This window comes from Coenobita brevimanus, chromosome 3, assembly GCF_032717465.1.
Source record: "Coenobita brevimanus isolate Jiangsu-jjx chromosome 3, ASM3271746v2, whole genome shotgun sequence".
In the NCBI taxonomy this organism is placed as follows: domain Eukaryota; kingdom Metazoa; phylum Arthropoda; class Malacostraca; order Decapoda; family Coenobitidae; genus Coenobita; species Coenobita brevimanus.
The window spans coordinates 5,543,364-5,556,965 of NC_136956.1; the positions used below are offsets into that span (position 1 = coordinate 5,543,364).

General features: G+C 40.3%; 1 protein-coding gene across 1 annotated transcript in view; it reads left to right on the top strand.

The window, feature by feature from the left end:
* The first annotated feature begins 3,652 nt into the window (after window positions 1-3,652).
* The window catches only part of LOC145393997 (organic cation transporter protein-like), a 114,449-nt gene continuing 104,499 nt past the window's right edge, over window positions 3,653-13,602 (top strand). Inside the window, exon 1 of the mRNA XM_080267969.1 lies at window positions 3,653-3,734. Within this exon, the coding sequence (XP_080124095.1) occupies window positions 3,653-3,734 (82 nt within the window). The remainder of the gene's footprint in view (window positions 3,735-13,602) is intronic.

The window sequence follows — 13,602 nt, forward strand, 5'->3', positions numbered from 1 at the left end:
GGTTGGTAGTGTGTAGTTGGCAGGGATGAAGGTTGGCAGTGTGTGGTTGGCAGGTGTGTGTAGTTGGCAGGGGTGAAGGTTGGCAGTATGTGGTGGACCGAAGTGAAAGTTGACAGTGTGTAGTTGACAAAATTGAAGATTAACAGTGCGAGGACGACAAGCGTGGAAGTTGGTTGTGTGTAGTTGGCAGAGGTGAAGTTGGCATTATGTAGTTGGCAGCAGGAGAGGTTTGAAGTGTGATTGGCAGCTGTGAAATAAGGTAACACAAGAAAATCGCAAATCACTGAAGTATTCCTTGTTGTGTACGTAGCGTGACAGAGAAGTTTAGATATAACTGCTGTATCATTATATATATTCTTATTTTCATCTGTTTTTTCTACTAGAGGACAATATATAATGATTTCTATACTATTATGTGCTTATTTATTTATTTATTTATCTATCTATCGGAACTACACTCGCCTATTATTACACAAAATATATTAACTCATATTTCTCAGAAGTGAATTCTACGGCTTGAAAAATCCAGACCTTTTCGAAATTATTGTCTCATTTTAATTTAAACTGCTATGAGGGAATTCTCGCAGCTTATGTCAGAATCTGTGGGTACAAAGTGTTACCTGATGAAAACTGTAGCAGTGCCAAAATTTATCCTGAACAAGGAGCGATGCCAAGGCACAACAAACTCGTCCCCGGCAGTCATTTTAGTGCTGACGTATAAACACAACAGGATATCTAATCAAAGACGGCACATAGCAAATCTGGAGTAAATCGGGTGAGAATTGACGATTTCATGTCCATTTGAAAGTTTAGGCCCGACAGACCTGACATTGATCCTCCTACCACTAACTAGGGTGTGAACACTTCATGTAATGAGGCATTTCATAGAAAGCAGATTTGAAAGATGCACCTTTGGGTTCTGGTTTCATGTCGATATGACTCATTTGAAAGAAGTTATAGCGATTTTTTTTTTTTTTTTTTTTTTTTTTTTGGCCTACAGGTTGGGTCTTGGCCCAATTTGACCCCAAATTTAATCAGGTGCTCAGGTCATAGCTCATCAGCCCTGCAGTTTTAGTCAAAGTCACAACAGTAGATTTCACGTAAGGTTATTAGCAGACAAACAGACACAGACAGATAGACAGACAGACAAACAAACAAACAAACAGACAAATCGAGTGAAAACAATACCCGTTCCCAAGTCCCTTCGGGGCAGAGAAGGGTGATAATTGAGCCAGGTAGACTACGTCGATAATCATTACTTTTGTACGAAATATACTGTATCTGTATGTGTCTGTGTCGAAAACTCAAATCTCAGGAAGTATTGATTGTAGAAGGAAAAGTTACCAATTAAAGTTGTTTAAAGTCACAAACTGAGTTCACATGTCACTCAACCAGCGTTGGGAGTCATCCAGGATGGATACATAGTAGTTAGGTTTTAATATAACAGTACCGTATTATTAGGGTCTATGTGGCTCACATATGATGGGTAGGCTTGTAATAATAATAATAATAATAATAATAATAATAATAATAATAACAAGAAGCAGTGCCAAGGCACAGCAAACCTGTCCCTGGCAGTCATTTTAGTGCCGACGTAAAAACACAACACGATATCTAGTTACAGATGTCACGTGTCAAATTTGGAGTAAATCAGGTGAAAATTGATGATTTTATGCCAATTTTAAATTTAAGGCCCGACCCACCTGACACTGACCCCCCAACCACTAACTGGAGGGGTGACCCCCCTGATGTAATTAAGCAAGTTATAGGATGCAAATCTGAAACATGCACATTTGGGTTTTAGTTTCATGTCGACATAACGAATTTGAAAAGAGTTATGTCGAAATAAACGATTTTCTCTTACATTTTTGGGGCCTACGGCCTGGACCTTGGCCCAGTTTGGCCCAAAACTGAATCAGGTGATCGAAAGGTCATAGCCCATCATCCCTGTGATTTTAGTGAGAATCGCCCATATAGTTTTTGCGTAAAGTTGTGAACAGACAGACAGAAAGACAGACAATCAAACAGACAGACAAAGCGAGTGAAAACAACACCCGCCCCCGAGCCCCTACGGAGCGGGGACGGGTGGTAGTAGTAGTAGTTGTTGTAGTAGTAGTAGTAATAATAATAATAATAATAATAATAATAAAATAGCAATAATGATAACAATAACAACAACAGCAGCAACAGTAATAATAATAATAATAATAATAATAATAATAATAATAATAATGATATCAATGGAATTTCAAGTAGATAATCTCCATACCCAAAGAAATACTTAAAACCTGGAAGAAATATATCATTCACAATATACGTAATGCCACAGAAGGTGCTGGAAAGGAAAGCCTTACTACTACTACTGCTACTACTACTACTGTGACAACAACAACAACAACAACAACTACTACTACTACTACTACTACTACTACACTACGACTACTACTACTACTGCTACGACTACTACTACTACTACTACTACTACTACTACTACTGCGACTACTACTACTACTACGACGACGACTACTACTACTACTATTACTGCTACTACTATACTGTACTCTTTTCACCTTCACTTAGACCAAATTTCCGTCCTTTTGTGGGTTATACTACGTATCTGAGTGCCGGGAAAATACAACATTGCGGCTCTCCATCCTTTTCGTGGCACCCCTGCGTGACTAGCACAATATTCGAGTGTTAGTCTGTACCTACAACTCTGCACTGAAGATGGAGAGATGATAGTTTTAGACCAAGTCAGAGTAAAAAGAGTTATTCCCTGACTCACGAAAGGAGGCTGGTGAAATGCAGAAGTGTAGCTTAAGCCTGCAGTCCACTGGGATCATGTTTCAAATAAGCCTGGAACCAGAGCCAAAATAACAACAACAGAATATATGACAATAACAACTAAATTAACAACAAAAATATCAACATTATTTATACTAATACAAGAACAATAACAATAAGAATAAGAGCAACAACAACAGTACCACCAATAATAAAAAAAAACAACAATAACAACAATAACACAAAAAATAAGAGCAAAAACAAAAGCAACAGCAACAGTAACAACAACAACACCAACAATTACAAAAAACTCAAAAAAACAGTAAACCAGCCACAACAACCACAACACCAGTAATAACAAAAAGAATGATAAAAAAAACAGTGACAACATCAACAGTGAAAAAACAGTAACAATAATGCTAATGATAATAACGATAACAAAGACCATATCCACAACAATAATAACAACTACTACTACTATATTACAACAACTTGAACAACAGAAACTACTACTACTACTACTACTACTACTACTACCACAAGTCCACAACTACATCTTCCACAATTGCTACAACATCAACTTGGCTACTATTACTATTACTTCAGCTACACCAAAAGTTACCAGTACTGTTGCTACATCAACTGCTACTACTACTACTACTACTACTACTACTACTACTACATCTACTACTACTACTACTGTTACTACACTACGACTACTACTACTACTACTATTGTTACTACACTGCGACTACAACTACTACTACATCTACTACTACTACTACTACATCTACTACTACTACTACTACATCTACCTCTACTACCGGTACTACTACTACAACTACTGTTACTGCTTACAGAGACTGAGATGGCTGGACACATGGATGGACTACTCACTCAACTGGGTACGGGGAAATGGAATATTCTTCATTTCGTCGCCTGCGCTTATGGTAAGATTATTATTATAACTCACCACACCAGCGGTGAGTTTATGTTGTTCTTGTCAATATTATTATTATTATTATTATTATTATTATTATTATTATTATCATTGTTATTATTATTAGCAGTAATAGTAGTAGTAGTAGTAACTCACCACACCAATGATGAGTTATATTGTTTTTGTCAGTATCATTATTATTTATTGTTATTATTATTACCGGTACTTTTTTTTTTTTCTCACGAAGATGGACGACCATGCCATCTGGTGGTTACTGAACATGTTAATGGCAATTTTCTAGTAGTAGTATAACTCACCACACCAGTAGTGAGTTATATTGTTCTTGTCATCTGTAGTAGTAGTAGTTGTAGTAGTAGTAGCAGTAGTAGATTTTTATTATTATTTTAACTCGCCACACCTGTGGTGAGTAATACTGTTGTTTTTGTTATTTTTGTTATTATTGTTGTTATTATTGTTGTTGTTATTATTATTGTTATTGTTGTTGTTATTGTTGTTATTATTATTATTATTATTATTATTATTATTATTATTATTTATTATAACTTACCATTCGAGTGGTGTTATATTGTTCTTATCAATGTTGGTGTCGTTGTTGTTGTTATTATTATTATTATTATTATTATGAAGTAAATTTTCCATATTCGCTCAGTTGCACAGCTACGGTCATCATACTTGGCCATCTGAATCCAGCAGCTGGTGACTTCCTACAACCCAGTATCATTCAGTTCCCAGTACTGGTTTTCGAGTTATTTTTTTTTTTATAAATCATAGAAAAGAGGAAGGAAAAACAAATGAGTAAAAAAAAAAATAATCCATACACCAGATTACTGGTGTCCTCTGTTCATAAGATATCTGTAACAGTTAGACTTGAACACTTGAGGGTTGAAATTTGGAGGGAAACAACTCTGGGGAAGCGAGTTCCAGAGAGATGCAGTTTGGGGAATGAAAGAATTCTGATAGGCAGAAGTTCTGCAATATGGATGAATGACATTCCAGCCATGAGCGCTACCAGATGCCCGTGTAGCACGAGGGAAGGCATGGAGAGGTGGCACCATGGACGCAACTTCGTCTGAGCATTTGCCAAAAAAATATCTGCAAAATAATGCAACGGAGGCAACATTCCTTCTTACTTGTAGGGGAGGTAGTTTATATGTAATGGCAGGGTTGTTAATGATTCTAACAGCTATGTTCTGAATTTTGTCTAGTTGTCTTAATGCAACCTCTCCACAACCATTCCACAAGGGTGAGCAATATTCAAGCTGAGAGTGCACATGACTCTTATAAATTATAGCTAACTGCTCAGCGGCGAAGAAGTTACGGACTCTGTACAATAATCCAAGTTTCTTTGAGGCGGTTCTAGCAAGTGATCTGACATGAGAGGTCCATCTGAGGGCATTGTTAAGTGAGACGCCAAGAATTTCAATACTTTTGGAGATGGGAATATTAGTAGCACTGAAGGTAATGTACGAATCTGGCAATATCTGTCTATTAGTAAACTGTACATATTTAGTTTTATTAGCATTAAACGAGACAAGGTTGTTTTGTCCCCATTCACTGATTGTAGATAGATCTTGATTTATGGAGATGGCTGTGCTGAGTTGAGAGGTGGAGATATTAGACTTTGTAAATGGATGTTTGAGTGTGAATGAACTATGTAGTGTTGAGTCATCTGCATATGAGTGAATGGGATTGTGGGTGACAGATAAGAGATCATTAATATGAACCAGGAATAGGGTTGGCACCAGAACTGATCCCTGCGGCACGCCGGCGTTAATTGAGTGGAAATTGGAATATACATCATCTGCTTTTACTCTTATTTTCCTGTCACTAAGATTTGAAGAAATCAAAGGAACAAAAGACGTTAGTCCATAACAAGGGAGTTTGGACAGCAGGGAACGGTGCCATACTCTGTCGAAAGCTTAAGTATATCAAGAGCTATTGCATGAGTTTCTCCAAAAAGATCAATTGATTGATGAATGTTATGAGTTAAGAGATTGAGTATGTCAATGGCGGATCTTTCGTGGCGAAAACCATATTGTCTATCACTAATTAAGTTGTTGGATTCAAGATGTTTAACAATGTGCTTATTAATTAAAGTTTCAAATTCCTTACCAAGAGAAGATGTGACAGCTGTTGGTCTGTAATTGGAGGGGTCAGACGAACTTCCTTTCTTCGGAACTGGGTGGATATTGGCTTCTTTCCATGAATTTGGAAATAAAGAAGTACGTATGCATAGTCTGAATAATTTAGCTAGGACAGAGGCAAGTTCAGGGGAACACTTTTTCAAAACAATTGGCGGAATTCCGTCTGGGCCTGGAGCTTTGTTGGTAGGTAAATTGTCTAGGATGGATTTTACGTATCTTGTCTGTATTTTAAGTGGGTCAATTTCGGGAGAATCAAGTTCCAGTACTGAGACATTCTGGCTGGTATCGTCTATGGTAGAGTTTCTGGCAAAGGTACTGGCAAAGATATCTGCTTTCCCACGCAGGCCATTTGTAATGTTGCCATCTGAAGATTTTAGTGGGGGAATGGAAGATGACTTGGTAAAGTTATTATTGAAATAATTAAGAGTTGACCAGAATATTCTATTGTCATTAGGGTTGTTAAGTAGTTTTGATGCTTGCTTTTGAAGAAAGTTTGATTTAGATAGATTTAATACAGCTGTTGCATGATTTCTAGCAATTTTAAATTGGGAGAGTTATTCAGATGTTTTAGATTTTAAGTAAGAGTTATATGCTAATGACTTTTAGGCTGTTGCTCTGGCACAGTTGCCATCAAACCATTTTGGAGAGTTCGATCTTTTAGTGCACTGTTGACTTGGTATGAATAAATCCATACCAGCTAGTATTAAGTCACAAATGTGGGACTGGGTAGAATTGGGATCACTAGAGAAGAACGACTGCCATGGAACATCAGCAAGATAATTTCTAAATCCATCCCAGTCTGCCCTATCAGAGTGCCACCATGTCACCCTGACAGGTTCAGAATGGGGAGGTGTGGGAGGATTAACTAATGAGGCTTTGATGAGATTGTGGTCAGAGGATCCAAGTGGTGACAGTACCTCTATCCTGTATTGATCTGGATTATTTGTCAAGAATAAATCCAAGAGATGGGCATTATGGTCGTGATTATCATGTATTCTGGTTGGTTTCTTTACGAACTGGGTGAGATTAAACGATTCCGCAAACAGCTCGCACTCTAGACCAGCGTCATCAGTCCGGGCAGAGTGCAATAACCATTCAACATTATGTATATTAAAATCACCCAAAATGGTAATTTCGGTGCCAAGGGCAAGGTTAAGGTTACTCAACTGAGTGGATATGGTATCAAATACACTGGGTTCAGAAGAAGCATTGGTGAACGATAAACTACACAAATATATTTGGTAATGTTTTGACAATTTAATTTATATAATGAGTAATCAAAACTGGATGAAGTGAAGTTTAAAATAGTGTCAACTGCATATTGGGATTTTATATAACAACAGGTGCCGCCCTTGTTACGGAGGTTTGTAAGGAGATGGTAACCGGGAAAACAAAATGGAGATATATCGGTAGAGGGTGAGATTTGTGGTTCTGTGAGGAAAAGGGCCAAAGGGGATATGGACTGAAGGAAAAAATGAACTGAGTTTAAATTTGTGGTAAGGCCGCGGATGTTGGTAAAGAATAAGGCCGCACTGTCACTTCTTCGCCGATGAGCATTCCCGGAAATAGGAATAGTCGCTGCCGGCACAGTCGCTTGATGGCGACCGGGAGGACCCTGTGCCGCCAGCCCTACCCTGCCGGTGGTGGCAATCCGAGGTACCACCTCATTTGATAGTAAGATTGCAGTGGCCATTACTAAAGATGTGAATAGAAAGTGTGATGTGTTATGCGCATGTAGTGTGGTGTAGACAGTTGAAGGTAGAGATATTATGAGAGCATACTGGCCTACTCTCTGTGTAAATGAATGCACTGAAAATGTTCAGCAAAGGGAGATGGTCAGGATCAAGTCCTGAGGGCTGGTGAAACGGGAGCTCCAGCTCTCCCTATCACCAGCTTGCCATCAACTTTGGGAGTACTGCCTTGTTCGACTGGTGCTACAGTCTACTCCAAAAACCGATAAAAATGGTATATTCGCGGATTATCAGAAACAGCTAATGGTACAGACTTTAAATTTTTGTGGGATATAGCCTAGCCAAGGGCGGATGGTATGTCTGGAATGATTTTGGCCCCATTTGGGCAAGTAGTTTCTTAAATCGCCGAGGGGTCAGTGGAAAGTAGTTTGGGTCATTGAGTGCACAATCAAAAAAAAATAAAAAATAAAATTCAGCTACAGTCTCCAAACTTTGGACATTTATAGAACTTGATATGCTATGCTTGGCCACTAAAAATGAATGACCTTGACCCAAAACTCAAGGTCATCACCAAAGTCAAGGTTCAAATTTGCTTATTTTTTCTGCACTGAGGTTCAAGCACAAGATGGATTACCTTGTCTTTTGGTGAGTTACTGAAATTGGTAGTGGCAGTTTCCGTTTTCTAGCTATTATTACAGTAATCACCCTATTATCCAAATGCTCTGTATCCAGACATGCTCCATATCCGAAAGTTAGGCCTTGGCTCTGTTATTTCCATATCCAGATTTCTTTGACCTCTCTGGCCACACACAGGTAATATACCGCAACCCACCAGCTGGGCAAAATTTGCCATCTGCCTCCTCACCAAACAGTCAGTCCCCAGCCACCTGGATAACTTGGATGCTGCCGGCTGCATGCGAGTAATACAGACCCTAACCCACAAGCAGAGCAAAAATGGCTGTCCACCCCCTCACCCAACAGTCAAAGTCTCCCAGTAGCCTGGATCACTCAGACTCTACCAGCTGTGCACGAGTAATACAGACCCTAAACCACAAGCTGGGCAAAAATGGCTGTCTGCCTCCTCACCAAACAGTCAAAGTCCCCTGGCCACCCAGATCACTCGGATGTTCCCTGGCACATGCGGCCATCCACCTTCCTACTGAATGGTCAAAGTCACCAGCCCAGCCAGATTACTTGGACACTTCCTGAGGCCATGATGCATGGGGATCCAGCAGTGTTGTTGCCGCATGGCAACATTTGCCTGGCTGAGTGAAGATGACTCTTGCTCTCTTAGGTCAGTTTGGCACTATTTACTTGCCTGCTTATAAGTGTGGGTAGACATGGCAGTACTGTGTTCATGTGGCAGTCGTGCATCTTAGTTCTCGTCTTTGTCTCTCTCGAGTGTGGATGTGCTTGGCCGAGTTGTAATCAAGGTAGCTTTCATTGTTGCATTTTTGGTGGTGTCCTACCATCTTCAGGCCTTAATTTTCCTCTGTGGCATTCTTGTGTGTGTGATGATAGCCCCACCACCACCTGAGAAACGAAAGAAGAAGGTTTTGACTCTGGAGAAGAAGCGTGAGATATTGAGCAAGGATGACGCAGGCTGGACTACTTCATGCATGCTGTGGGAATATGATCTGGCCCATTCAACCTTGTTTGATATCGAGAAATCACAGATCAAGCTGACTCATTACAAACACGACTATGATGATGCCAATTGGAAGGACGACAGGAAGGTAATGTCTCAGTCCTGCCATGTTGCCATCAACCAGTCAACTTTGGTGGGTGCCAGAATGCTAGTATGTGGGACAGAGTTGAAGGCAGCATCCAAAAAGTTTGCATGCCTACACAATGTACACAACTTCAAGGCATCTGAAGGTTCGCTCTTCTGGTTCAGACTTCAACATGGACTTACTGGCTAGTGGCTATAAGACACATGGCAAGACTCTGGATGCAACAGTGGAAGATGTTGAGCCATTTCGCCAGAAAGTGCAGCGCCTGATTGACATCGAAAGTGTTGCTCTTGGTCAAGTGTACAGTGCTGAAGAAATTGGCCTCTTCTTCAGCTCCTTGCCCAACACCACAGCAGAGGAAAGGGAGAAGACGGCCTGCTCAGAAGTTGTCCAAACAGCTTATCTCGGTATTGTGCTGCACCGGTGCTAACAGGATGTACCATCTCAAGCCCATTATTGTTTGATGCGGAAAACAGCCACGCTGTCTCTGTGGGTTGATGGATAGATTTTCTGTTGTGTGGTACCATTCTATGGAGGTCTGGTTTTCCTGTAAGATCTTCAGAGATTGGTTCCATAGACACTTTGTCAAGGAGGATATCTGTTATCATCAGAGGAACTTGGTATCCCTCATGATCAGGTGAAGGCACTCCTGATCCACAACAAAGGCCTTGCTCATCCGTCTGAGAAGGAATTAGTTGCCGATAATGGTTGTATTGGGTGCATGCTTCTGCCACCTAATACAACTGCTTTCATTCAACCAATGGCAGCGAAGAGACTGTTCCATCAGGGGTTCCTCGACGAGGTAATGGTGGTGCTAGAGGACGAGGAAGGGGTCAACAGATGTGAGGGGCAGACCTTGGAAAATCTTCAATGCTACAACATCAAGTCTGCTGTGTTCAACTGGGCAAATGCTTGGAAGGAAATCTCCATCGAAACCCTCAATAGTGGTTTGTCTCAGCTCCTTCAAGGATACGAGGCCTCGCACGGCTTTGAAGGATTTGACATGGATAATTTCCACTTTTGTCTATGTATGGCAGGTGAAGATGTGGACGCTGACAACGTGAGGGAGTGGTTGGATGACGACGGTGGCGATCCTGGGTCTCAGATGTTGTCTGACGAGGAGATCACCTCTGCTGTCTCTGCGGGGCTAACAGAGGACAACGATGCAGAGGAGGATGAGGACCCTGACTCTGAGCATCCCACCACACCATCACTCCCTCGTCTTGGTGCGCTGTGTGCCGGCATAGAGCAGGTGCTCGAATATGCTGAGCACTAGCACTGAGACAGGAAGTTGGTGCCACTGAAGCTGGTGATGAATCGATGAATTCGTGGGCAGTCAGGGATGCTGTCATCCTCCATCAGAATTGTTGCACCTATCGTCATACCAAGATCGACTTCATTTTCAAGCCTGCCACTCCCACGCTTGTAAGCCCATTATCCCTACCATTGCCACCTCTTCCTCAGTCTTCACGCTTGGGCCCACAGCCAAGCACATCAACAACTGTTAAGTTGCCATCAGATCTGAGCTTGCGGCTGTCTCCAGAGTCTTCTGAAGTGAGTTGGCCTCCATCACCTCACCACACATCCCCACTCATCGCCCAGCTCGAGTGGATGGAGGAGGAGGAAATGTTTGACATTTGTTAAGTAATGCTATTGTCCACTAGACCACATGGGATTACAGTACACCAGCTGGAGTCTAGCCAGTTACAATGCCTGTCCACCATTCACTGGGTGGTAAGCACCGTGAATTTTTGTGGATTTTAATTCTTTATGCACCGTTTTCTTAGTGTCTAGCATTATACAGGATATTCCCATGTGTGTTTTGATGTCTAAAATGCTAAAAGATCAATGAACACTGCCACGGTTAGGAAGGGTACTGTACATATAGGTTGGGTATAGGTAGGGTATACATAGGTAGGATATTGCTCTGTATCCGGATTTCGTCCATATCCGGATGTACTGATTGCTCTGTTACATTGGATAATCGAGGGATTACTGTATTATTTTTCTTTCATACAAAGATGTAAATTGTTCGTATTCTCTCATTTTCAAAGCTATGGCCATCATCCTTGGCCATCTGAGTCCCTCAGCTGGAGGCTTCATATGATCCAGTATCATCCACTTCCCAGTACTTGTTTTCAGTAACATCTGAAAAGCTATAAAAATAATTTATTCGCGGATTCTCAGAAGTTGCTAAAGGTACAGACTTGAAATTTTTGTGGGACATAGCCAAGGCCAGGCAGGGGCCAGGTGTGAAATGACTTTGGGCCCACTTGGACCAGAAGTTTCTGAAATCACCCAGTGGTCAATGGAAAGTTGTTTTGGTTCTGCCACTATTGTTCTGCAAGGAATTTGTTGCTTTCACCTTCACCCAATGCACTCAACACTCTTCTGGGGGAGACCTACTACACCAGCTCTTTACTTAGAAGTGCTCACTATATATTAAGGGCATTGAAATCACCAGGTAGAGCGATAGCGACAATGTTAGGAAATTAACAGAACTCCTTATGCCTTTTCTTTTCTTTTGTCCTTTATAGGTTGATCATATGAATAAATGACATTGGATAGTAGACAGATACAAAAGTACTGAGGTCACATGCACAAGATGGTTGACCTTGTCATGTGGTGAGTTTTTGAAATTGCTAATGGCAATTTCCGTTTTCTAGTTATTATTATTATTATTATTATTATTAATATTAATATTAATATTATTATTATTGTATTATTCTTATGAAGAAGTAAATTGCTCGTATTGGCTCAGTTTCAAAGCTACAGCCATCATACTTGGCCATCTGAGTCCCCCAGCAAGCGGCTTCATATGAACCAGTACCACCCAGTTCCCACTACTGGTTTTCCAGTTACATCCAAAAACCTACAAAAAGTAGTCTTTTCGCTGATTTTCAGAAACCGCTACGGGTATGGACTTGACATTCTTGTGGAACATAGCCAGGGTCAGGGAACAGGTCTGAAATGACAATGGGCCCATTTGGGCCAGATGTTTTTGAGATCGCCAAGGGGTCAATGGAAAGTAGTATGGGGTCACTGAATGCACAATTAAAAAAAAGAGACAGACTTGAGCTACAATCACATAACTTGTTACATTTATAGAACTTGGTATGCTATGCATAGTAGTGATGTATCGGGTATCCTTCTCCGTCTCCGCCTCCGCCTCCGCCTTCACGGAGCCTCAGCAGTGAAAATAATGTCCGCATTACTACCCGCGTCCGCATCTTCAGGGAACAAAAGCTCCACATCATTATCCGCCACCGCATTTTCAGATAATAAAAGCTCTGCATAATAATCCGCCTCCGCGTCAGAACCGCAGAGGTTGCTGATCTCCACCCATCCAAAATTTCTACCTTCTCTTTTTGTCATAGTTCTTTTTCTCTCTCTTATTCATCCACAACTCTCCTATCCGTTCCTCTCACCTACCAGTCCCTCTTCCTCTTTCTGTTTTCTTCTCTATTAGCTCTCTTCCTCCCTCCATCTCTCGTTGTTCTTCTTCTTCTCTCTTCTCTCTCTCTCTCTCTCTCCCTTTGTCGCAATAGTTACACGTACTATGTTAAGATATAGGCAAATCTGGAGTCACTTAAGTGTGGCTGAAACTCGTCACTTTATACTGCATAAACGTACTGTAATATGTGTAAAAAAAAAAAAAAAAAAAATCCACGTCCGCAACTGCGGACATGGACGTGAAAATAATCCGCAGTTGTGTCCGCATTCGCAAAAATTAATACCTTAATCTTCTCAGTTTTATCCGCAACCGCATTTTATGAGAAATGGATATCCGGCGCCGCCTCCACCTCCGCGGAGCTCTAAAATTTGGTATCCAGTACATCACTAATGCATAGTTATCAAGTATGAATGACTTCGATCCAAAACTCAAGGTCACAGCCAAGGTCAAAGTTCAAAATTTGCTTATTTTTTATGTACTGAGGTCACACACACAAGACGGATGACCTTGTTATGTAGTGAGTTACTGAAATTGCTGATGTCAATATCCGTTTTCTAGTTATGACTACTGCTGTTGGTGCTGGGTTAATATGTTGTTTTATTAGTATTATAATTCTTCGTCTTTGTTTTCTTCTTTTAATTATTATTGTTATTGTTATTATTATTATTATTATTATTATTATTATTATTATTTATTATTATTATTATTATTGTTATTATTATTATTATTATTTATTATTATTATTATTGTTGTTATTATTATTATTATTATTATTATTATTATTATACAGTAGTTGTTATTACTATTGATATTATAGTGATAGCCGGTATTTTTA